General features: G+C 43.9%; 4 protein-coding genes across 15 annotated transcripts in view; 1 reads left to right on the forward strand and 3 right to left on the reverse strand.

The window, feature by feature from the left end:
- fryl (furry homolog, like) overlaps positions 1-2,995 on the forward strand; it is a 77,309-nt gene extending 74,314 nt beyond the window's left edge. For all 9 annotated transcript variants that reach the window (XM_055049905.1, XM_055049868.1, XM_055049854.1 and 6 more), the window contains 2 exons: positions 632-825; positions 1,490-2,995. In XM_055049905.1, the coding sequence (XP_054905880.1) occupies positions 632-825; positions 1,490-1,730 (435 nt within the window). In that variant the 3' untranslated portion in view covers positions 1,731-2,995. The remainder of the gene's footprint in view (positions 1-631; positions 826-1,489) is intronic.
- Positions 2,996-3,002: 7 nt separating this feature from the next.
- zar1 (zygote arrest 1) lies at positions 3,003-4,595 on the reverse strand. Its single transcript, XM_055050043.1, has 4 exons — positions 3,892-4,595; positions 3,521-3,613; positions 3,355-3,429; positions 3,003-3,284 (listed from the first exon to the last, which is right to left on the reverse strand). Exons 1-4 carry the CDS (start codon positions 4,576-4,578, stop codon positions 3,141-3,143), a joined length of 999 nt encoding a protein of 332 aa, XP_054906018.1. The 5' UTR covers positions 4,579-4,595; the 3' UTR covers positions 3,003-3,140.
- A 653-nt stretch (positions 4,596-5,248) lies between these two features.
- On the reverse strand, positions 5,249-8,558 carry slc10a4 (solute carrier family 10 member 4). The gene is made up of 3 exons (XM_055050029.1): positions 7,906-8,558; positions 7,496-7,706; positions 5,249-6,102 (listed from the first exon to the last, which is right to left on the reverse strand). The coding sequence occupies exons 1-3, from the start codon at positions 8,394-8,396 to the stop codon at positions 5,578-5,580; spliced, it is 1,227 nt and encodes a 408-aa protein (XP_054906004.1). The 5' UTR covers positions 8,397-8,558; the 3' UTR covers positions 5,249-5,577.
- A 1,202-nt stretch (positions 8,559-9,760) lies between these two features.
- slain2 (SLAIN motif family, member 2) lies at positions 9,761-24,170 on the reverse strand. 4 transcript variants are annotated; one of them, XM_055049999.1, is made up of 10 exons: positions 23,446-24,170; positions 20,315-20,457; positions 16,797-16,964; positions 16,538-16,711; positions 16,090-16,449; positions 14,877-15,023; positions 13,849-13,935; positions 12,914-12,952; positions 12,292-12,499; positions 9,761-11,332 (listed from the first exon to the last, which is right to left on the reverse strand). In XM_055049999.1, exons 1-10 carry the CDS (start codon positions 23,916-23,918, stop codon positions 11,269-11,271), a joined length of 1,863 nt encoding a protein of 620 aa, XP_054905974.1. In that variant the 5' UTR covers positions 23,919-24,170; the 3' UTR covers positions 9,761-11,268. The 4 variants fall into 4 exon arrangements, with proteins under 4 accessions (XP_054905974.1, XP_054905985.1, XP_054905976.1 ...); XM_055050010.1 differs by lacking the exon at positions 13,849-13,935; XM_055050001.1 differs by lacking the exon at positions 12,914-12,952.
- Positions 24,171-24,338: the final 168 nt, after the last annotated feature.

Here is a 24,338-nt window from a genome sequence, read left to right on the forward strand (position 1 = left end):
CACCAAGGTTAGCAAGTTTTCTGGTGAAAACCTTGGAAAGTCATCAATGTATCAACGCGAATATCTACAGGACATTAACCAGAATCACTTTTTGCTGTTTTTAAATGTTAAACTATTTCAAATTAACTTGATGAATTCTGTTTATCCATGTGTCGGAAAGTATGATCTTTCCCACAAGCTTCATCAACTGCAACAACTCAGTTCAAAGTGCTTTACATCATAAAAACATAAAAAAAATCAACAGTTGAAACATTACATTACAATTTCCCCCAAAGTATTTCTAATTTAGCTTATTCTGTTAGAGAAACTAAATCAAAATGCAGATTTCTTTGATAGATGCTTAGTATTTGTCTTTCTCCACAGCAACACTTGACACCGTGTAGCAATGAACTGTTCGCCTGCATCGCAGTTGAACCCGACCTCGCCTAAATTACAATCAAATCCTAATCAGATTTCGCTACTTGGTGTGATTAGATCACTGCCCTCACAGATCGATGAGAGCCACCTAATCCAGTTAATATGTACTTCAGGTTTATTTAGCTGATCTCCTAGCTTTATGCCGTACATGTTATTTAACGCTATGATGCGGGGCTGATTTTATTTTTATTTATTTTTTCTGTCCGTTTCCAAGGTGACCAACATGTCCGAGGAACTCACTATCCTGGAGAGCTGCCTGATGGAGGCAGAAACAGGAAATGATAACCAGGAGGATGTGTGCATGTCAGACAATGCCCAGACCAACACCGAGACGGCAATCCAGTCACTGATAGAAACGCTGAGAGCCAGAGACTTCAGCTCCGCTCTGACGCAGGTCAAGATCTTCAGGTGAGATCAACGCAGCAGCACCAGCTGAACGCTTCTCTCTGCTAATACAAGTTCATCAGTTAAGGCAAAAATATTTTGTGTGTTTCTCTGGCTTTTTGTGATGTGCTACATTTTGTCACGTTACAACCACAAACTCCAATGCAAGTTGTTTGGATTTTATGTGTTCAATAAAATCAAAGTGGTGCAAAAGATTTTTGATATTTCTTCTTATGAATGAAAATCTGAAAAGTGTAGCATCCTTTTGTAGCCACATTGGACTTAATGCTTTTGCTAAAGTTACAGCTGCACATTTTGTCTCCACCGACAGAAACTAGAAGTTTTAAAGAAAATGAATAAAAATCCAGCTCAGACAAATTGAATTACAGATTCTGAATGTTTTAAAGAGGAATAAATATGCCACCTATTTCAGAATCGTGTGTAGTTATTAAGAACAGAAAAAATACTTTAGCTGTCCTCTTTAATAATGTACTCTACCTTTCTGGATCTGTCATGCAAAATCCCAATAGACTACATAAAAGTTTGTGGTTTTAACTTGACAAAATGTGAAGCAAAGGATTCCCTGCAGACATGCCAACATAAAAGATCTTTGACAATCAAAATCTGTTTGATCTTAGTCTTTTCACCTGAAGCTCTTTTCCGTTACTGATGTTTGGTTTATCTTCAGGTCTTTGTGGCCTAACGACATCTTCGGGAACGAGAAGGACAACGCCGTTCAGACCCTCCTGCACATCTACTTCCGCCACCAAACGCTGGGCCAGACGGGCTGCTTGGCGGTGGTGGGGCCCAGCAGGGACCTGTCTCAGGCCAGCGCCCGCCTCATGGAGCTCAACCTGCAGATCCGCGAGGCTCTGAGTCAGGCCCAGGCCTGCCAGCTTCACACGACCACATTCAGCACCGGACTTTGAACCGAACCAAACCGGACCGAAATCGGTCCCCTATAGAGATTTGGGGCAGAGAAGAGAGACTATACATACAAAGGGCTAAAGGATGCGTGGGAAGTAACTGTGACTCTTCATGCATTAGCGTTACTTGTATGAATGCTTAAAGCTTATAGCTTTTTCCAGACTAAGCCAACTTGCAAAATTCAGTTGCAATAAGTCATGTGATGGTGTGTCTGATTGGACGCAGTGGGATATTTCATTTTACATTTTTTTTTGTTATTTTTTTTTTGCCTGATCTGACCAGGAGGAGCCCGTCGCACTGAGCGCTGGCCTCCTCCGCTTCCGATCTGGGAGTCTGTGTCGAAGCGCGTACGACGGTCCGTGTTAAGGACACACCATCAAGACTCATAAGCAAACTCAGAAGAATCTTGTTTATAAAACAAAAAGAAAAAAAAAAGAAGTTTTCAAATGCATGCTTGAAAGTGAGAAAGCACTGCAAGAATATTTTTTTGAGAAATGTATTTTTTATTAGAGCTAACATCTTAGGTTGTAAATGTTAGGATATTTAACATGTGATCCTGTGGGGAAAACCCCCTGCCTTCAGGGAGTGTATAAAGAGAAATATATGTTTGATTGCTCCGAGAGATGAGTTCCCTTCAGCAGGTCTTCACGCAAAACTCACTCTTACCAAATAAGTAGATGCCTTTAGACTCTCGACTGTGATATATATATTGGGAGATGCTCATACACAAATGCATTGAATTGCACACAAGTGCAGACTCGCTACAGCTTATAATGAAAGCGTAACTTATTGTACTCTGTATATATTTTAGAAAGTGTATAGTGTAAAACCAGTATTTTCCCCCCCTTGTAATTTTGTGTAATGCACTGTTCATCCCAAATGGGATGTATAAAGCTAACATAAGAAAAACTCACAGCAGGTTTGAGTCACTAAGCTGTTATTCTGAAATCTTCATAGGCTCATCTTGGAAGGTGGGAGCCTGTTTGTTTTTTTTTTGGCTTCAGTTTCAAGCTGCATCAATATACATTCCTTCACAGGTTGTGCTCTGGACTTACATTTGATCACGTGTTCATCCTTCCGGATTTCTCTTGGGACTAATGCTTGTACAGTTCAACTCATTCCTCATCTGGTACATTTTGATTTTGCCTTCTATGGCCAACTAAAGACTTCATTCCTACAGGACATCTCTAGTCATCTAGCACACGCCCAAACCGCTGCTGACCAATGAAAGACCACTTAATGCAAAAATAAAATGCTTATAAAAACATCCAAAATGCAAGGTAGCCATTTATTACGATCCAAGGCATGATGTGCTTACAGAGTCAACAAAACATACCTGGGAAAAAAAAAAAAATAAAGTTTTGAAACATCAAAAATTTGTGCTTTGCGTCGAGGGTTTCAGTCGGACAGACTCAGATGATGTATTTGAAGCTGAACGTGCTGTCGCAGGAGAGCCGCTTGCCTTTGCATCTGCCACACAAGTCCTGTCTGTGGGGTCGTTTGGGGTCAACGTGCCGCTGGGTCAGGGCACAGGAGCAGCGGGCTTTGTTGCAAGTCTGGAGAACGAGAGACCCATGAGGATGAGGTGCGAGGAGGCGGACGCAAAGAAGCGGGGACGCAACTTACATGGCACGTTATGTCTTCCACTCGGTATGGGTTGAAGCCCTTCTGGCATTTCCTACAGAACTGTTTGAAGTAAACCTAGAAAAGAGTAGACCCGTTTGCTCCAAATCCATTTACAGTCAACTTTCAGTGCAATAGCCAACCACTAATCTCTTGTGAAGTTACTCACCTTGTTGGTGCCCTGAACGCACCATACATAAGCACTTTCCCATCGCAGATTGCATTCTCTGCAGTGATAATATCCGTACTTCTGTTCCAGGAACTAATTAGACAGGCAAATTAGACAATTACTCTGCATACACAACTGATCTGTACATAGAAGTTATTAAAAGTGAAAGGTTTTCTTTGAGTTCTCACCAATGTTCATAGAATGTATTGGCATTTTATAGCAGTGACAGTACAGGCTGTACATTGCGATGAGAAAAACAAAACAAAAACAAGTATTTAAAGTGCAATTGGGGCTGGAAGGTCCTTAAATGTCGGTTTATTTCAGTTTCTCCTGAAATCTTCAGTAAAGCTGCCGCACGCGCCTCTACTCACCTGGAAGCGCACGCGCGCCTTGCCCTGTGACTCTTCTGTGACAGGCGGCGCGAGCTCACCCTTCACCTGCGGCTGCAGTTTAAACTTCTGGCTCGGCTCGGGAGACTTTGCGGCCTTCCCAGCCTCACCAGCCTGGCCGTCCTCCTCCGCCGGCCCCTCGCCGCCCTCTCCCGCGTCGCCGCGCGGCTCCGCGGTCGTCGTCGCCTCAGAGGGCGCGGCCTTGATGTTGTTATTGTCGTCCACGAGGAATGACGTGACGCTCCGGTAAGCTATGGGGGAGTACACGGCCAGGGTTCGGGGATAGCGAACGCCACCTGTCGCCTTCGGGCTGCTGGGCGTGGCGGGCTCCGGCCTCTTCCTGCGCTGGGAGTCCCGCTTCATGGCCTGCAGGGTCCGCGGGCCGATGGCGCACTGCACCGAGGCGTCCTTCTTCGGGTTGACCTGCACCGCCACATCCTTGGTGTTGGCCTTCCGGAGCCTCGGGGTGAGTTTGGGGTTGATCTGGGACAAGATGGACTTGAGCTGCGCGCGCTGCTGGTTGTTGAACGCGTCAGAGGCGTCGGCGTAGTGGGAGAAATAACCTTTATACTTCCACCCGGAGTCTCTGGGCCGGGTGTACCTGCCCACGTAAGGGTTGTAAGATGAATAGAAGTATCTGTCGACTGGATCTTCACCATATGTTGCCATGTTTTTCTTTGCTCAACCAGGTCAACCTGCGCGTTGTAACTATTTAAATAGATTGGACAGCCAGAGCCCTCCATCAGGCCTGATTGGGCTCAGCTGTGGAGTTTCACCTCAGAAACATGAAAGACGTGGACTTATCATGCAGGCAACGAATGCCTAGACATGTTGGCTAAGGAGGTTGTTAAAGAAAAGTTAATATTGACATTTGTCTAGATACAGTTGTCTAAATCTGAAGGCGTAAGTGTAGTTTTGAAAGAAGGTAAGAAGTTAGGAAAAATGGAATGAGGTAGAAAGGGAGACATTTAGATGGGATGCAACATTGATGTTATGAAAATGAGAGGAATAAATAGAATAAAAACTGGTGGAGAAACATTTGACTGGCTTGTGTGATTGGTTTAATGTTTGCTGCAGAAAATGTGCATCAAAGAATATTGTCGAGTAAGTGAAGGAGGTCGAATAGGGAACTCAAATTTGAAAAGGTGGTTGCTCAGTGGAAAGCAATGCAGGGAAAGGAATATAGATTTTGATTTCTGAAAAGTACCAAAGTCACTAAGCGAATTGGAGGAAAGGAAATGATGAGAACATAATCCGAAAGATGGCAGTATAGTGCAGCATCGATGGACGTAAAAACAAAAGAAAAAGAAAAACAAGTAGACTACATATAGATCTTTAATTGCTCTATACAGTAATGTACAGACACAGCTTGGCACAGGCTTGGTTGCACGGTTTGATATGTTCTTTAAATCATCACTTACACATGGTCATACATCTTTGTAATTTTTTTTTTACTCCACAGGGAACAGCAGTGTTGTTTCATTTTAAAAGGCAACAGTGATTAACTTGAATGAATTAAGCTCATGACATAAAGCACCCCGCGTCAACCTTTCACATTCATCTCCTTGTTTGTTTGTCTGTTTTTTTCTTTTAATGAACGACAGCAATCAGAATGTTCTGGTCTCTTCTCCTAAGAGCAGCAGCAAAGGAACGTCGGCTCCTAAAATACTAAACAGGAGTAGGGTCAGGGGGGCAGGGCTCTAGCATGATTGTGTTCGGGTCACTCACTGTCACGGCGCCGTAAGACGGCTCAAAGTCCTCGTCACGGAACCTCTGATACGTTATGTCTGATTCGCCATCGTCCATCGCGGGGTCCGATTTATGCAGGACCTCCTTCCTGTACAGCTTGTAGGCCAGGATGAAGATGCCGGCCTCGGCTGCCTGGAAGAGCGCGTACAGCAGAGGGAACATGTACATCCCGCCCATCAGCTGAGGAGGGAAGGCCAGCTTCAGGATGGCGGTGCACAGCTGCACGTTCTGACACCCCGTCTCCAGGGAGACAGACCTGCGGCTGTTGGGCGGCAGGTCGAACAGCACGGCCAGGCCGTAGCCCGCGGCGTACCCGCACAGGGGCATCAGGACGGCCACCGCGTACACGGAGGGAGGGATGGTGGAGAGCAGCTCCGGCCCCAGCATCACCCCTGTCAGGACGAACAGCATCACCAGGGTGACGAGCAGAGACCACAGGGACGCCTGAGGACAGAGAGTCACCGGATCAGAAAGACAGAGGCAACTTTTTATTCAGTAAAAAGTTAGTTTTCACATTTTGCTCCATGATATTAAGTCTATTGGAATTTTATTTTATAGACCAATATAAAATGGTGCATACCTGGTAGGGCTGGGCAATAAATCAATAATGATACGTATCATGACAAAGACGTGACCAATATGTATACAAAATGTGTCTAATGGAATATTGTCACCTTCCTAAAAAATGAAAATCGACAAATCTTTTTTTTTTGTTGTTGTTGCCAAAAGTGATTTTTGCCTGAATCACTTTTTGGCTAGAAAGAGATGGCGTTTTCTTTCCCTTATTCTTTCTTTCTTATTTTTATGACTTCGACCATTATTTTATGAAGGTGACCAGTTTGCTCAACTCTGATGCAGAATTGCAAAGCATTCTGGGGAATGTAGGCAGAGGAAAGGCTTTCGTTGCTTGCCTAGCAACAACCCCTTGAGCAGTTTCAGAGTTTGGCAGTATTTTAGATATTTAAAAAAACAAAAAACTAATCAATAATTATTGGTATGGACTAATATGAAACGCTTATATTGTGATATAACTTCCAGCCATATCATCCAGCCCTGATAACTGTGAAGTGGTAAAAAAAAGTGTACATTTTCTGCAAAACATTAAAATCTGAAAAGTGCAGCGTTAATTTTTTTTTATTCTCAATACTTTCTCTCAGGCTTTGGAGTTTCTATATCGACCAACTTTGTTGAAAGTGGCATTTGAGTTCATTCTCATTTGCAAAATAGCTCCCGAGACATGGAGTTTGCATGAACATATTTTTTTTTTTGCCTCTGATTCTCAAATTGATTCAGGTCTGGGCTTTACCAAGACTGATCCAAATGTTCCATTGTGGTTTTTGAGGAAAAGGAACTGCACAAAATACTTTTCAGATTTGAATCTCTAAACAAAAATTCAGCGATGTCTTGTTTCACAGCCACACTTCACTTTGTGTTGGTCTGACACATAAATTTCCAACAATATTGAAGTTTTTGGTCGTAGCATTAAGAGTTGAAGGGGTATTTTCGGTAGGGCATCGTTTAGAGAGGATCTCTGAGATCTGATTTGGTTTTATCCTCTAAAAACTCAACGCATCCCAAGCTTGGTGCGTCAGTGCAAAGACTTCATGTGAGACTGGTATCAGTAGCGACAGGGAGGAGCTCTCCCTGACTCAGAGTCTCTGATGTCACTATCCCCTCACTCCTCCCAACTCAGCCTCTCGTGATAAGCGCTGAAGATTTACGCAGTGCGTCTTTGCGCAAAGTTGATCTCCACAAACCCCACAGCAAAAGCGCCTCTGGTATTTCCGATGGAAAAGTCAAATGCATATAAAACTTAAAGGAACTGGACCAACATTACCTTTAAAACAATGTCGGCCACACGTGTGTGGCGGTATCTCAGCATAACACCCAAACTGATGGGGATGAGGGTGCTGCACAGGGTCAGGATGATAGCCCCGAAGGGCAGCAGGTTGACCACGGGCGTGTTGATCCAGGCCCGACTGTAGATCCAGAGGCAGAGGGGCATCAGGACAAGCGCCAGCAGGGTGGAGGATATGGTCATGATGATGCTGGGGAGACAGGACAGAAGCGCAGTTGTTACAGAAAGCGGGGCGCGGTTTGTGGCTCACTTTACTGACATGGAAAAATGACTTTAGGTCAGATTCAGTGCAAGATGTTATTTGTTATCTCCTATTCTGTGCGTAATTGTGGGAAAGACGCGATCCCAACGCGCCGGGAACTCTTTTTGGGTGAGCACACGGGATCTACCTGAGGTTCATCTCTCCGTGGACCAGCAAAGACATGATGTTTGACAAGTTCCCACCAGGACAGCAGCCACACAGGAGGACCGCCATCGCTGCCACATCATCCAGAGAGAAGGCTAAAGCCAGAAGAAAAGCCACCAGGGGCATGATGACAAACTGACACACCAGAGCCAGCAACACCCCGATGGGTCTGCGGATATGTTCCCCGAGCTGGCTCACCTCCACGGTGCAGCCCAGGCCCAGCATGGTGAAGCAGAGGACCAGCCCGACGAACACATTGATGCCGTGGCTGAGCGGGGAGTCCCAGAAGGCAGGAACCAGGAGAGGAGGTTCGGTTTGGGGAGCGGTCATAAATCCAACCTCAGCGTCAGTCCTGAGTGCGCCGCCGTCCAGGAAAAAAAATCCCTCCGAAACGCGCCGTGAATCCACGGTTTGCTTCAAAGTGTACGAGATCAAGTCCGTGACGGCAGCTGCCTGCGCGCTGGAGTTCTCCATGGCGCAACAGGAGGATCAAGTATCTCCACGGTCGCGTTGTGCGCCTGCTGGTGTCCGCGCGTAAAATGAGTCCCTTAGCGGCGCGCGGTCACCAATAAGGAGCTGATCCAGAGTCCGAGGGGATGTGACGGTACCGATGGTCTTAAAGCGACTCGCAGTCAGTCCGGTGCCACCGATGGGTCCTGCAGGACTGGAGGCTCTGACGCTTCAGCTGCAGAAGTTGAAGTTCCTGCTTTACGCAGCCACAAAAAAGAGAAGAGCTGCGGCTCTGACAGTTTTCTGGTGTGTTTTATGTCCGAATGACGCACGGCGCTCTTGAACTTTGTGGCGCAAGTAGCTCGCAAGATTTGACCATTGACTGATTGATGTGTCTGGAATTAAAACTCGTTTTTCACCAAGTCAAATCAAACTATCTTTTTCTATTTGTTTGCCATTTTGTTTCAGCTCTTAATTAAATTACGGTAAAGTTTCGTGACCACTGTATTAGCATTTTGCAAGTTTTTAACCATATTCCTCCTTTAGAGGAAATAATTTGCATTCTGTACAGCTGTGTGAGAAAACTGCATGGATCTCATAAGAACTTGGTAACAAAGACACACATGGAAGCTCCGCTGGTCAATCTGAATGACCAAACGTCATCACTGAAGTCTTTTAGCAAGATTTTAAGTTAAATTAGTCTGGAAGCTTGTCAAAAATCATACCAGGATGTAAGAATCTTTTACAGCACAAATGTAGTTTATTTCCCTCCCAGAATTTAATCCTTAGATTTCTACAATTTATTTTTTAGCCATCATTAAAGTCCATTAGTTTCTTAAACCAGCAGTTTAGTACCAAAGTCCTCCAGATGACACTTAGAGGTCAGACATCCCGAGCAGTATTAATGAATTAGTGATCTTTCCTCACAATAAATCACCACATTCAGCATCATCCATGTGAATTGTCTGTTTTATGTGTCCATAAAGGTTTGCAGCAGATCACTGTCTCACTCTTCAAGAGGATACGAGTCCTGACGTCACACCTTTGAGGTTCTGTATGGGATGGGATGATTTGGACTGCTCCATGATTCAATCTCCTCTTCGTTCTGCACAAACATCACAGGCTGTTCCTGGCAACCAGGAAGTGGCTTCAGGTACATAATACGGTTTGAGTGTTGAATACATGATGCTTTTAAAGACGTTACTGAAACGATGCCTGCCTAGTTTGCCAGATAGATCGTCATTAACTGTACATTTTGGTTTATGATTCTCGTTTTTCTAGTACTTTACATCAATTACTTATCTTATTTTTATTTATACTGTTCAAATTAAACCCAACTTTTTGTTTTGGATGGGGGGAAAAAATAAGTCAGGCTCCAGAAGAAAGGAGAAACTTTTAAAGTTTTATTTGAAATGTGACTTTACAGAGGAAATCCAAATGTCATGGTTGTGGCTATAAAAAAGGTTCATTAACAAAAAAAAATGGTTCGCACAAAGTGTGTGCTATACGTCTTTTTGCAACATTCATCCTGGCTTCCCACCGAATCTGAGCTTTGACAGAGGCACCCATCTCTTTAATAAATAGTTTCATTTACAAAACCAGTATTTATATATATATATAAATACAAAGGCAAAAGGAACATTTTAAAGCAATTATAAGTGTGTGATTTAGTTAGAAAAACAAACAGACAAGCATTTTTAACCAGGCATAGATGCAAAGCTGAAAACATCATTTGCAAAAAAAAAAAAAAAAAAAAAAAAAAAAAAAGAAAAACATCTTGGCACAAATCATAATCAACCTCAAGTGAAAATTTAAATTATAGGCACTGGTTTAAGACACCCACCAAAGCAATGACCCAAAGACCTGTCCGAACACTGGCATGCCTTTCTTGATTCATGTAGCACGTCACGTGAAAGCCCATCAAAACCTTTCAAATTATTTTCAATTCCTTTTATTTTTGACACACACAGATCACTGGGAAACATTAGAGTTGTCTTGGTTGCATCAGCTGAATGAGTGACAGCGATAACGTCTCCATCACAACAAAAAACAAAACGAGTCAGATTCTGGAAACCAAAACAACTTGGGTTTATTGATAAGCTGTCCTTTCTCTGAGCACTGTGAGAAACGTCCTTAGGGGGCGTAATAGAACTGAGGCTTTGGCTGAGGCGTCTCTCACTCTCTGGTTTTCCATCAGAGCTTATCTGACGCTTCAAGACAAAAACAAGGCTTTGGAGAGTTAGCTTGCAGCTGAGGTTCATCTTGAACATTCTCTAGAAACACAATTTTTTAAATTCAAAATACTGATATGGATGTTTGGACATATGCTTCTTAAATAATTTGAATAAATAATTTGTAAAACAAACTTGTGCATACATTCTGGCTGACTTTTTAATATTTTATTTTTTTACTTTATGAGAGGAACGATTAAAGAGTTCCACCCACACTAGAGAGGTGCCTTCACTGTTGCAAGACATCAGACAATTGCGTTAACATCACAGGACAGTTCACCTGCACGCCATTGTCATAGAGCTCACTCACCAACACCTGCTGAACACAGAGCAGAACAGAAATGTGTGGAAACATTTCAACCTGAGGGTTGAAAGAGGAGGCGTTAGGGAGGGAGGGAGGGAGGCCGGGGCATGGAGACATGACTGCAGGCAGCATGTCCTCTTCTGGGTTCTTTGGCATTTTCTGTACAGGCCGCACTAGAGAACGACGATGGGATGGATGCCCTTTGACACACTGGGGATTCTCTCCTCTCCTTTTTAAAACTCTGATTTATACACGTTTGTCTGTCTCTCTAAAGAAGATCTTACGTAGGTTCATAAAGTGCCGTGTTGTGGCCTTCGTTCTGATGATAGTGTGGCCGGAGAGCGCCCCCTGCTGGTTCGGCTCAGTAACAACCTTCTCTCCAGTTGTCGCCTGTACTGCCGTAAGCTCTAGGAGCAGGAAGAGATCTGAAGGAAAACAGGATTAAGTTTTGATGACAGTCCACTATGTCTGCAGTTAAAAATTATACAAAATATCTAAAATGAGTTAATGGATAGGAATTAGAATGTTAATAAAAATAAATTTAAGCAATTTGATGCATTTTTTTTTACATCAAAGTTGAGGAAATGAGAAGCTACCAAGAAGCTTGTTTGAAATGCAACAAGCAATTATTTTAGTAATCGATCATTCTATGAATTATTCTGGTGATTAATTGGATAAAATTGGCATTTTTAATGCTATATTGAAAATGCAGTAAAATTCAATTCCCTTTTTTAAATAAAAATATTTTATTGTTTAAGATGCAATAACAAAGCATTCCTTTAGTATATTTGATCATCTGCAGCTAAAACTTGTAACGTGAAAAGATCAGCTACTTATACTTGACTTATCAATACAGTGTAGGGAGAACGTGTTGATAATTTTTCAGATTAATTGATCACTAATTGGACATTATTAACAGGAGTTTTTTTTTTGTTACAGAATCTGAATTTAGTGAAGCTAAAACTATGTAACTGGAGGAGTTTTTGGCAAGAATATATTTACAGATAAAGTTTGTTTCATATTAAATGCAAAATGTATGCATTTTCATACAATTTTGGCTTTTCAGCAAACTGGCAATTTTTGAGATGGTATTTAATGATTAATCAATCACTAAATTAGTCGACGATTATTTCAATAATCGATTCATCACGGGTAATCCAATTAATCGTTTCAACCTCACAGAGGGAGTATAATAAATCTCTGAAATTGTCTTTCAGTAATGATAACACTCCTTTGGTTTTCATCTTGCTAAACGCTGATTAGTGTCCATAGAAACCTACTTACCTCATTAACGTTTTGAACTGGATTACTGATGTAAATCTGATGACACTTAAACAGAGGAGATGTATAGAAGTGTAGGGGGACGTCACACAGGTAGGCGTACCTGCGCACTGGTTGAGCCAGCTTGCTGCGAGGCAGAGGGATGCCTCCTCCTGCAGCAGCACTCGGTCGAGGAAGGCCACTGCGGGGCGGAGCCAGCGAGCGGGTCGGGGTGGAGGTGGCAGAATTGGGCGTGGACGTGGCCTTCACAGGCTGCCTCAGAGCCAGCGGTGATGGCGTGGCTGGAGTTCGGAGTTTACTGGGAGAGGGGACTGCAGACGGGTAAAGAAGAAAGGAAGTCAGGCGAGTTGTTCTTAAACTTGCACCATTTATTTGTCGACTTTAGCGATGACGTGGTCAACAATGCAATGGTGTGAGACTGGCATTAGTGTGAGGTCAGTAGAGCGACATGAAAGAGTATGGTGATATTTTAAAAAATACATCCCACTAGCACAAATGATCCTCATTGGTTGGAACTACAAAATGGTCACTCAAGCATGAATAAAATGAAACGGATCGTATCGGACACAGCTGCTGACTGATGATTCGTCGTGTGCTGACAGAATGAGGCGAGTCACAAACGGAGCAAAAACAAGGACAGTCCAAAAGCACGACATCGATACAACCAGGGAGCGCAAACACAGTCACAGGACACTGAAAGACGAGAGCCGTCAGTGAATACTCACTGAAATCACCATCTTCTCCAAAGCAACAGGAGAGTGGGACTGGACAAAGACAACAGAGACACGTCTTAATTCAGAGCAGGAAGGAAGGGTGTGTGCAGGGACTGTCACTGTTTTCTTACTTTCCCCCCAATCACATAGCAGCCATATTTCGAAATCCAGTACCTTCAGCTGTTTGAGCTTTTGGGGTTACACTTAAACACCGTCTGGCTATTTGACTATGGATGGAAAATTTGAAATCCTCTAAATGTCTGCAGTTCATTCAGGCTCTGAAGTTAGCTTCATAGCTGAAACATTGACCAGGGTCGTGGTGGCGCACGTGTCCTAGAGGTGGCCGGTCATGCGCTTTGCCTCTCATTCAAACAGGTTGATTTGTAGGTTGTTTTCAGCTCACCTGGCCTTAATATGAATGCCGCAGCAAGGTAAGGCGTCAGGTATAAAACGGCACACCGTTTGCTCGGCTCGAACTCAAACTTTCCAAAGTGTGATTGAAAATCTGCGCTGAGCGCGTCTGAGCCGAGCAAACGACATGGTAGAAACACCGATTTAGATTAATGTATCCAGTTACTAATGCTAACCGTGAATGCTACATCAACATCCTGTTAGCAATCCAACAAGTCCTCTCTGTCATAAAAACAATCAGTTGAACGCTGCCCCCTCTGCCATCAGACTGTAATACAAGCAGTCAGCTCCACCGCGTTATTTCCTCCATCTTCACAAAGAGAATGTAGCATCTAAAATGCATTACAGCCCCGGAGACAACAAGCTGAGATCAAGTGCCTTAATGCACTTCACTCACATCCTTTTCAGCCCCATAAATATGGCAAGCTCATCATCTACACTCATCGATAGTCCATGCTTTTAGTGTGTCAGAAGTTGTGCACATAAGTCAGTGTGTGAGATCATTTGCACAGCCTCCAGCTGGTTCAGGCTGTTACCTCGCAGGGCGGTTGGCTTTTGGAGAAGCTGTTTGGGTTTCGGGGATGAGCGAGAAGTACCGGAGTATCTCGGGAGCTGAGCAGCAGCTGGAAAACACGGCACAAGGTCAACACGGATATCTGAGAATCACCGCTTCACTGGAGAGCATAAAGAAAGCCTAGAAAGTCCACCAGGGGGCTCCACACACAAAGTGTTTGAGGATGCTTCTTGTAGGAGGTGGAAAAGTCCAGAGGAAAGAAAAAAGGAGGGCGTGGGTTACCCATGCTTTACAGTGAAGAGAAGACAGAGGTTAGGTGGGCCCACATGCCTGGTGCCACCAAAGCTCAGGTAGAAACAGAGAGAGGACCAACATGTGCCACCGTTTAAGATTAAGATCTTCTGCAGCCCAAGAGAAAACAGAATCTTTTCTAGAGTCCCCCGTCCTGAAGACGCCCATGTCAGGGTCAGCAGCTGAAACTTGCTCCGTTCCTACTGATCCTGGATTAAGAAAACACCATTACCTTTCCCTCTCTGGACAGGATTATGTTAAACGGATAGTCGTTACTTACAGAGGGAGGAATTAACCCAGAAAGAGCAAAACGACAGAGATAAATATGTTAGTGTGAAAGGTCCTCCAACCAGCTGCCAGTACCATGCTTTTACTCTGCAGGTTGACAGCATTCCATTCATGTTAAAGTTAGACAAGAGGAAAAGATGAACAAAAGATGTTACAACCAACACTGTTCAAAGAGGATCCCCCCCACACACACACACACACACACAAACAACAAAGCCATGTCACTACAAAGCAGCAGAGTCGCTACAGTGGAAGTGCAGCCAGAGAGAACAACACAAATCCCACTCACACAACGACTAACAGGAGATTACAAAGCCTGTCATGTTGCTGAGCTGCAGAACAAAACAAATGCTTGAATAATGCCAGCAGAGTGGTTACAATATTTCATCTGAAGGCTGCTGCAGCATAAATAAGGTTTGTTTGTTCGAGTCGCATCAGATCGCTCAGGTCGCCGTCGGGGGTGATACTCACTGGCAGACTGGCTCTGGTGTCGGGGAGAGCCGCCGTTTGGCACTTGGAGGTTGGACTCGCAGCTGCGGCTGTTCTTGACCGGCTCTGGCGACTGAGCCGTCGCGGCGGCCGAGCGCGTGAGGTTGGGCAGACTTCTGCGAAGCTTCTCTGCAACGGCAGGTCAGAGGGCGAATGAGCTCAAAGCGAACGGCACGGCATGCGGCAGAGAAGTACCAACACGTTTCTGTGAGGTACAAATATTCTCACGGAGCCGCTGACTTGAAATTCACACCAGATGTCGGTAACAAGAAATCTACACAAGCGTTTCTTTGTGTGGATCGCTGGAATTGTCACTAGGGCTCGATGATATGGCTTACAGATAACATCTCAGATTTTTTCAAACCAGATCTGACTTTAAGATTTTTTTTCACACTTTCTTTTCTATAAAAATTACAAAAGAGAGAATTCATCCCTTCTGTGAGTTGAGTAACAGAATAATTGAGCCAGGCTACAAGAATGTCTGTTTAACTACAAGAATATTTGTAGTATTATGCAATTTTACCAGGAGGGTTATCAAAATCAGACAATCCATGCACTTCTTTCTTCAAAATAGTCGTTTGGATGATTGTTTCAAAAATCTGCTACTGACAATAACTTGATGCTAATATGTTAAGAGAAAATTTATTTCCTTATCTGTGAAACCAATGCTGGAGGATAACTTAAGATGCTTAGCATTTCTTTTTTATATTTTTATGTAGAAGTTCTCATAAAATCACTACTTCATTGTCAACTTTATTCAACTAATATGGTGACATTTATATGTCTACTTGTAATATTATGACTTTATACTTGTAATAAAAAAATGTAGCGTAGCACTGATATTTTGTCATAGTTACCCTGAATTCAAAGTCCAAGTGAACAGAAACTGTGAAACAAACTTGTCAGACAACAACACTGACATCACTTTCAACTTTGGAAAAACCAAGGAGTGAAATGGTTAAAAAAAAAAATCTAAATTTTCTAAAAACTAATTCTTCTAAAACTTTTCAATGTGATTTGAGCTTTGAGTCTGCAATAAAATCTACTTTCCTACCTATCCATCTTTTCATCTACAAAATCAATTTATTGCCCAGGCATAATTGTGACTATTGATTTAATGGTCTAATACGGATTTTGAATTAGAAAACCACTGATCAGTTCAATCCTTGCAGAGGCTTGTGAGGTTTGTGTTTACCTTCGTTCTTAACCACGCTGGTCTGCAGGTCGTGGCCGTGGCCCTGCAGCGAGTGGCGCGGCTGCTGCAGCCGGCTGATGATGGGCTGCGGCGAGCCCCGGCTGTGGCCGTAGTCGATGGAGCGGGCAGGTGAGCGCGAGCGTGGGGAGTTCCTCGGAGAGACACGGGGGGAGTGCCGAGGGGATGGACTGAAACGGCTGGAGGGCAGGTTGGAGGCGAAGGACATGTGCACCGCCTCTTCCTCGTCCTCCAGACTGTGCGCGTCCAACTCCTGGTCGCTGAAGGTGCTGCGCCGCAGCGAGTGGCAGGAAGAACCCGAGCTCCGCCGGGACGCCGTGGCGGCGTACTCCTGCCTCAAACCTGTCGACAGACATGAACGGGGTAACAAATGCTTTGAGAGGCAGAAAGTCAGAGCATAGCTGGAGGTAGAATTGTTGCGGTAACATACTCTCTTCCTGCATGCGTGCCATTATCTGGACGTCTGTGACGTCGTTGAGTTTGTACGTAGTCGAGGAGCCCACCGAGTCCTCGTCCATCTCCGATGTGCTCAGCTCGCTGTCCACTGATGACTGCGGACTAATCGCCGGAGGATTCCTCTCCGCCGCTGCGTTTCTCTGGTGCACTGGACAGGAAGTCATTCATGAACATTTCAGTCTCCCACTAAAAAAAATACGGCGCAGCAGAGTGAGATAACAAGCGCTCCATACCAGAGTTACTGGGCATCAGCTGCTGGCGGACAATAGGAACTCTGCAGGGCGTTGAAGACGGGGAGTTGAAGCCGCTGCTGTAGGGGCTGTTGGCTGCATTTGTGCTATATGGGCTTCCGTAGTTCTGCTGTAGATAAGGGCTTCCATACAGGCTCCGGCGCTTGTTGGCTAAAACAAGAACAGAGCACGACTGAATGAATAAATACCAAACCAACCAATTCCTCCAGGAAGCTGCGATCACAACTATCAACGTAATTTCATTCATTATTCTCAAATTTTGTGTGGTCTTGCAATTTTCACCAGTCAACATAACTTTGCCACAAATCTGACCATCTTAACATTTTCTGGCTCTCCTCCTTTTCTGATCAATCACTGCAACTGAGTTTTGACCAATCCTCTAAGAATCCATCAAATTTAACTTCCTGTTTCACAACATCTCATGAAAAAGCTGAGCTTGTGAGATGATAGCACGTGTGACGCTAAACAGTAAATTTCGCTCTTTTCTTTTTGCAAAATCAATTTTGAGATGTTTCGTAATACCAGCTCACACCGTAAACCTTTCTTGCCAATTCTGATATGGAACAATTGTTTTTGCACTCCTCGAGATGTGATTGCATTTGTGTTAAAGGTGCTTCTTGAAGCACATGCTTGGAAATGTTATTAGCACTTTCAATATTAACTGTGTTATATTTTACAATTCTAAACAGTAATTGAAATCTTTTAAACTGTTTCCGTTCGGCGTTGCATTGTTTCGCCCTGACCTGATGCAGTGTGTTGGGTCTCAGTGTGTGAGCCAGCGTCTCAATGAAAGCTCTGCACTGTGCTGCCAGTCTGGTCGAGTGTCCAGCACCGTATGTTGAGTGTGGGCCTGATAGAGTTCCTAAACAAAGCATGCCATTCAATCCATATGCAGGCAGAACAATGCGATTCTCTGTGACAGCCTGCAAACCAGCAGTCAGAAAGCTCCATTCCTGAGTCCCAGGATCTCAATCTGAACCTGGCAGATGGTTAACTGAGAAACCTCTGGTGGTTTGGAAGGCCGTCGTCTCGTTTTCCGATCCCAGAGTTTCTTTCTCCTTCTGGCTGGGTGTGTTTACTCTGCTCTGTGGTGAATGGAAAGCAGCCTTTTAAGGCCGACTTCCTTCTCCATCCAGGCGGCCTCTTTCACTTTCCCTCTTCCTTCACCCTCAACTCGGCACTCTGTCCTCCTGCATTATTCAGGAAATTCCAGCACGTCCATCCTGCTAACATCTGCATGGGACAGCTGCTGAGGAATATCGACAACACATCAACATGTATGTCTGTCACACTGAGTGAAACGGACAAATCAATGCTCTGCTTGCCCCATTTTTCTTCTTCGTCTGGTTGTAGAAGTTTGGACCCAGGTAAGGTTGGACGGATTCTTAAGCACATTGTCATTCCACAAAGACACGAGCCAATCAAAGAGAGCTGCAGCTTGGGGACGAACTAAAATAGTACGCCCTAAAACTCTTGTGTCCTGAAAGGAAGTGAAAAGAGGTGCCGATCCCACCATGACTTTAAAAAACCCAAAAAACTATTGGAACAATCATTTCAAGACGGAAAATCCCAAGTAAGCCAGCAGACAACCCAGTTGCTTCAAACCAAGCAGGATTAAATGTTTGAGAAATAAAAAAAAAACAACACAAAACTGAGTGTTGAAGTCCATAAAGAAGGAGCTCAAACAGCTGCAGAGAGCTGTGGGCAAATCACGAGAGAAGAACAAACAGAGATGCTTGTGCAAACAAGGAGATAAAGGCCTGAAAGGAGAAGAGGGATAAAACTGGAAGTGAAGTGTGAGACAGACTTTGCTTGAGCAGATTCTTAGGTATGGGAGTCAAAGGTTTCTGCTCAGAAAACGTGGCAGGTGACACCTCTCTGCTGCGGGAGGCGGCTGTCAAAGCAGGAAGGAACCGCGTTCAACGGTTCCAGTCTATCAGGACTGTCTGACATGAGAGAATTTGTGCCGCTAACCCAGGGAGCTAACTCTCAGGCGTTTCCTGTGCAGAGGTTATGCAACCGAGCAACGTCACCGGAGGTTCTGATTTTAGCTGTGCACATACAAAAGGCATGGCGATTGATTGGAGACAAGGTAGAACATCTGACTGCTTTGTCAATGTGACTGCACAGAAGTAACAATATGTTGTTCTTTCAAGTCTGTGCACAGACAAATTAAACCAACACCATGGCAACAGGATTTCCAGGCTCTTGTTAGAAAATGGGTGTAATGGAAATTACTTGAGAGTCACACGGGTGTGTCTTCTGACTTTGGTCCAAGTTTTCATAGAAGTTAGTGAAGAAGTTGAGATTGGCTTAAGGCAGAGACAAAATGAAATAAACCTTTCATTGTGCACATGGCAGAAGAATCTAGGGCTTTTGACCAACTCAAATTTAAGGCTTTTTAAGACCATGATGAATTTAATTTTAGACCTGTTTTGCAACAGAAATTTAAAGCAGAAAATTGCATTTTTTTCCAAGTGCATTTTTGGACATAATCCGCCTGAGGCTATGCACTGTGTGCAATGCACCTAGCCTTCACATGGGTTGGCAGCAGAAGTGAGCCAATAGTGAAAACGAATATTGTCCAGACAAAATTTGCACTTATCCATGATAGACACAAAACAAATCTAGTTAGTTTGCTAGCAAAGGTGCATTAGCAGCTGGTTAGTGTCGACTGAACCCCCTAAAGTCGCAGAACACAATGAAGAAGTCTGTGTGTGACTTAAACTTTTGCTTGACAGAAAAACAGTTTAACAAAATGTAAAAGCTGTGATTTATGTATTTGAGGTCAACTTACGTTTTTTTCCACAAATTTAAGACAATTTAAAGTCTCGATTTTAGATGCACAAATTTAAGGATGAGCCGAATCGCATAAGAAGGCCAATGTAAGATGACATCCTTTTAAATATACAGTGACATCACCCCCAACAGGCAGCATAGCCCTGCGGCCTCATCGCTAAATCAAGACAGTGCGGTGAGATGTAGCACAAACATCTATCTCTAAGCACATTCAATAACCTGAGGAAAATGATCCAGTAAACAAACACCAGCGTTCCTGGATCTGGAGGAAAATGTACACAGAACTTTTCATTTAATATTCCTGGACAACAAAGCAGAGAGTCCCATCTCCTCCAGTACACAACCTTCAGCCCAACCTGATCCAACGGTCACATGAGCATACCGCTGTCAAAATGGAAATGACCCGTCTCTTAGTTTAGCATTGAGGATCTGAAGCCGGTCCTCCGCCCCGCACAACTACTATAATTAGTGGGAGTCCAAAAGTCAACAGCAGATATTGCGCTGGCAGAAAAGAGCAACGGTGTGTTTGAATCCAGATTGAGCAATGCGACCGTAAAACATAGTAGGTTGTTTTAAATGCTGCCATCTTAAAAAAAAATAACTTCACTTTATGGTAATTGTTGTTATCGTTTAATTTTTTTTAAACTTTTGCTTCCAGTTAAATGAAAGATAAGAGATAAAGATCACGTGTTTCAGTTTACCTGAGAGGGTGAGGTCCAGCCTGTGGATGAGCGAGCGTTTGGCCGACTCCATCTCAGGACTGGGGTTGTCCAGAGTTTGCCGACACCACACGATAGGACTCAAAGTTTTTTGCAGCGGACTGTTCAGTTTTGATTCATATAACCTGAGATTAGAAAGGAGAAACAAATAAGCATACATGCCTGCAAGAGCACAAAATCTTACCAAATGTTTCTTTATTGTCCAGTTTCTAGAGCAAATATCTTAATACATTTGAAATAAGACAAAACTAACTTAAAAGTAACTTTTCAGAAACGTATAGGAGCTTGTTTCAAGTCAATAATTGATAAAAAATAAAATCACTTGTTCCACAAGCAGATTTAAAAAAAAAAATTCTTAAGCAAAAACAAATCTGCCAACAATAGTCAATATTAAAGAATTACTGAGTTAAACCAAGCACCTATATTTAGCTGAAAAGTGATTTGTAAGTTAGTACACTTGAAATAAGACAAAACTAAGATATTTGCACAAGAAAGAAGATGAAAAATACTTGGTAAGATTTTGTGTTTTTGCAGCGCATAACTGATTCAAGTCAACACATTTATTCAGCCCACTGTACAAACAGTAAACAAATTTACTTAATGATTAATCGAACGCATTACGATGATAATCCATTTCACCTTCCTCCTTTAAATAAAATGTACGTCTTCACGCCTCATATATTCTGGTCTTACTACAATATGCAACACAAGCAGGAAATAGGAGGGAACAAGGAGAAAGTAAACTTTAAGAATAGCTTTAGCAATGACAAAGAAATCTGGCTCAGTGATCAGTGTGTACATAACTCTCGATGCGGTCATCAAAGCTGAAAAAAAGGTGTAAAAGTTTTCAGGGCATTCCACAACTTACAATCTAAAAGTAAAACAAATGTGTTTATGGTTGAGATAAGACGAAAGAAGGAATCTGAATCAGCAGCTGTCAGCGCCGCTGCATTTGTTGAGGAAGTCTGTGAGGTTGAAGCAAAAGGTAATGCAAGGAAAGTGAAGCTAATGCTGGGGGAAAAAATGGTCTAGAATCAAGACTGCATGTCTGCGCCACTTGTAAACTCTATGGAGGTCATTCAAGTGCAGTACGGCGCTCAGCAAACCTGCATCTTGAGATAAAAAGAGTGCAGTAACCGACCATAGATAGGCCGAGCGCTGCAGCAGGGAGCGTTTTAAATCCACTCTAATGCTAATTTATGGGATTACGGGAGTCTGTGACAAGAGCTGACGAGATCTGGGCACTCTGTGGTAATCCTGGATATCAAGCTGATGTAAAACAGGCTGCGCCAAACGCTCTGCTGAGCACGAGTGAGCAGTGATCGGAAGTAGCCTGACATCACTGCTGCAAACAACACAAATGACGGAGTTTGCTCTTTTTTTACCTGGACATCAGGGAGCTCAAATAATTAGACTGAAAAGGAGGTTTTCAAGATCTGCAGCAGTGTATTTACGACCTTAACTTGGATGATAAATCACTGAGGAGAGCATATTATGCTGCACAAAGAGCTGAGGATGCCTATTAGGGATCTTCTAAATAGCAGAAACCAATTAAATGAGCATAAATAGGCGTCTCTTAAGGAAGGCCCATCATTATGTTTGCCTATGTTTGTAACTACGACCTCACAAAATAACTCCTCCCTTCCCATCACTAACTATGCATGTCCTGCTTTTAAAACGCCACAGATTAAAAAAAAAAGTCCATGGCTTCAGTTGAAAAAACTTCTAATAAATTGCCTGAATTTTCTAAGACAGTTTCTGCAAACTGCTAGTCAGCTGGCTGAAAGAAAGCCCAGAAGTGGAAACTGAAGGAGTGGCAGAGATCATTCCTACTAAGTTGTTATTCAGCTAACGCTGATAGCTTAATAACAGTGTTAGCACAATGACACTGCTAATAGTGTCTTAGCGTTAGCAGTTTTAGCTTAACATTGTTATTAAGCTGAAGCTGCTGGTTTCAAAGTGTAGAGCTTATTAAGTGTAAAATATTTTACCCTTTAGCCATGTTGAGTTTTATAAAGTACTAGTGATTATCAGAAAGTGTTATTAGCCAGCTAGCTGTAGTCAGCCGGTCATCCAAACAGCTCTTATTTCTAAGTAATGAAAGTGTTTCGTTTCAGCCAGCTCGCCGACAATGTGCAGCAACATGTAAGACGGAGAAGGTGACATTTTACACTGCACAAGAAAACACTGACCATTTTCTGGCTTATAATTAAAACTTCTATAGTAGCCATGTATGTGCTTTTCTATGGTTTAGTTGTTTTGTAACTTTTTTTATCCCTGGTAAGCCTGGATATCACCATCAGCCCATGTCTTCTGGTATACAACTCATTTCACTGTACAGACAGAGACGTCCTCACTATGTTAATCTTTCCAAACATTACAGTGAGAGTGCAGCAGAGCTGCTGGGGAGACATGAGCTGCTGGATTAAGTCTGATAAACAATACATGTTCCCAAACGCTAATCCTTGTCTGTGCGACCCTCAGACATGACCTGCTTTTATCATAATGTGGCTCTCATTGTTTATGATCTCTGCAGATGCTGTGTTAGAGGTCAGCTTTATGAAGGCGTTGTGGCTTTCAGTCCAGGGTGGTGAGCTGATTTCCCAGCTATGACTCCGCTGGAGCTGCAGAGCTCTTGTAGCTCTGAGCCAAATGCTGTGCTAAGAGAATTGAGAGGAGGACTATAACCATGGCTACCTCTCCCACATGACTGCCGGCCAGAAAAACAAGTCGATTTCACTGAACACACTGATCTCCTCCCGCCACTCCCAGGGCAAGCTAAACAATCTGTCACTTTAAAGCAATAATCTGGAGTCCAAACCCATCAGAATTAGGTTTCACTAATGTGCAAGAAGTTTCTGACACTACTCAGGTCAGGAGGGGGGTAAAGAGGAGGCTTGGCATCACCCATATGTGTGCCAAACAATCCCCTCTGGTGATCCACAGAGCAGCTCGTTGTGGGGATGACTTCATTATTTCAGACAGTTTACTGGGCTGATTGTTAGCCAGGCGTCTATGTGGCAGCTAATGTGTAGAGCAGCTGTGTTGGAGAAATGAAAGCTGCCGGCCAGCCCTGAAGACACAGGCTGGTTTCCTCCCAGCCCGTCACTCACCAGCTGTCCTCGTCTTCGTTTAGACAGTCCATGTCTTCAAGATCTAAGATGTCCACTTCATCTAGGATCGAGGTTTCCCCGTCAGCCGCCAGCCCCCCGCCAGCGTTGTCTGGGTAAAGGGAGTTCATGGCAGCAGATGCCCCCTCGCACTCATACGCCCTCTTGAAGCTGATGCCGTCGTAGGACAGCCGGGGTCTCGAGCAGCGGTTGTTCTCCATCGGCGGTCCGTAGCCGCCCGGACCGCCGAACCCCACCCCAGGGAAGCCGGCCAGACCGGCTGCCATCCCCGCTGACAGGGAGGACGAGTCGTACCCGGCGCTCAGGGGTCTGTGGTTCGCCGACACGGCTCCGGACGAAGACAACATCGTGGACCTGCTCCGGAGCTGCTCGTTCTGCTGCTCCAGCTTTTTCACCAAGTCCTGGAGCTTCCGCACCTCCAGGTCCGCGTTGATGTTAGAGTTGATATCCTCCATGGTGACTCCTCAGCCTGTCGAAAATACGCTGCGGTCCGGAGGGTTTTCTTGACGGTTCCTCCGCCGACAGGCCCTTTCTTTCGCTTTTCCTTACCAATACCTACGTGTTCAAAGAAGACACTTTGGTGTTTGACTGACTCGGCGAGCTCAGCGTCGTCATCTTCTCTGGATAGTCGCGCTTACGGGCAGGGTCGAGGCCATTTTCATAATACTCGTCACCAACTGTGAAAGACCAACAGGCGGCGGATAGCATACGTCACTGCGCTCGAAGTCGAGGGCGAGCACGTAACCAACACCTATATGCTCGTGCACGTTGAACCGCGTCACGTCAAGGGGGCGGGGACTTTATACCTTATAACCTCTATAGATATTAGTACTTACATGTCTTGTAAACCAGATTAAACGCGTCAAGACTGAAAG

The sequence above is a fragment of the Poeciliopsis prolifica genome, unplaced genomic scaffold (genome assembly GCF_027474105.1).
Source record: "Poeciliopsis prolifica strain line A6 unplaced genomic scaffold, Auburn_PproV2 SCAFFOLD002, whole genome shotgun sequence".
NCBI classification, from domain to species: domain Eukaryota; kingdom Metazoa; phylum Chordata; class Actinopteri; order Cyprinodontiformes; family Poeciliidae; genus Poeciliopsis; species Poeciliopsis prolifica.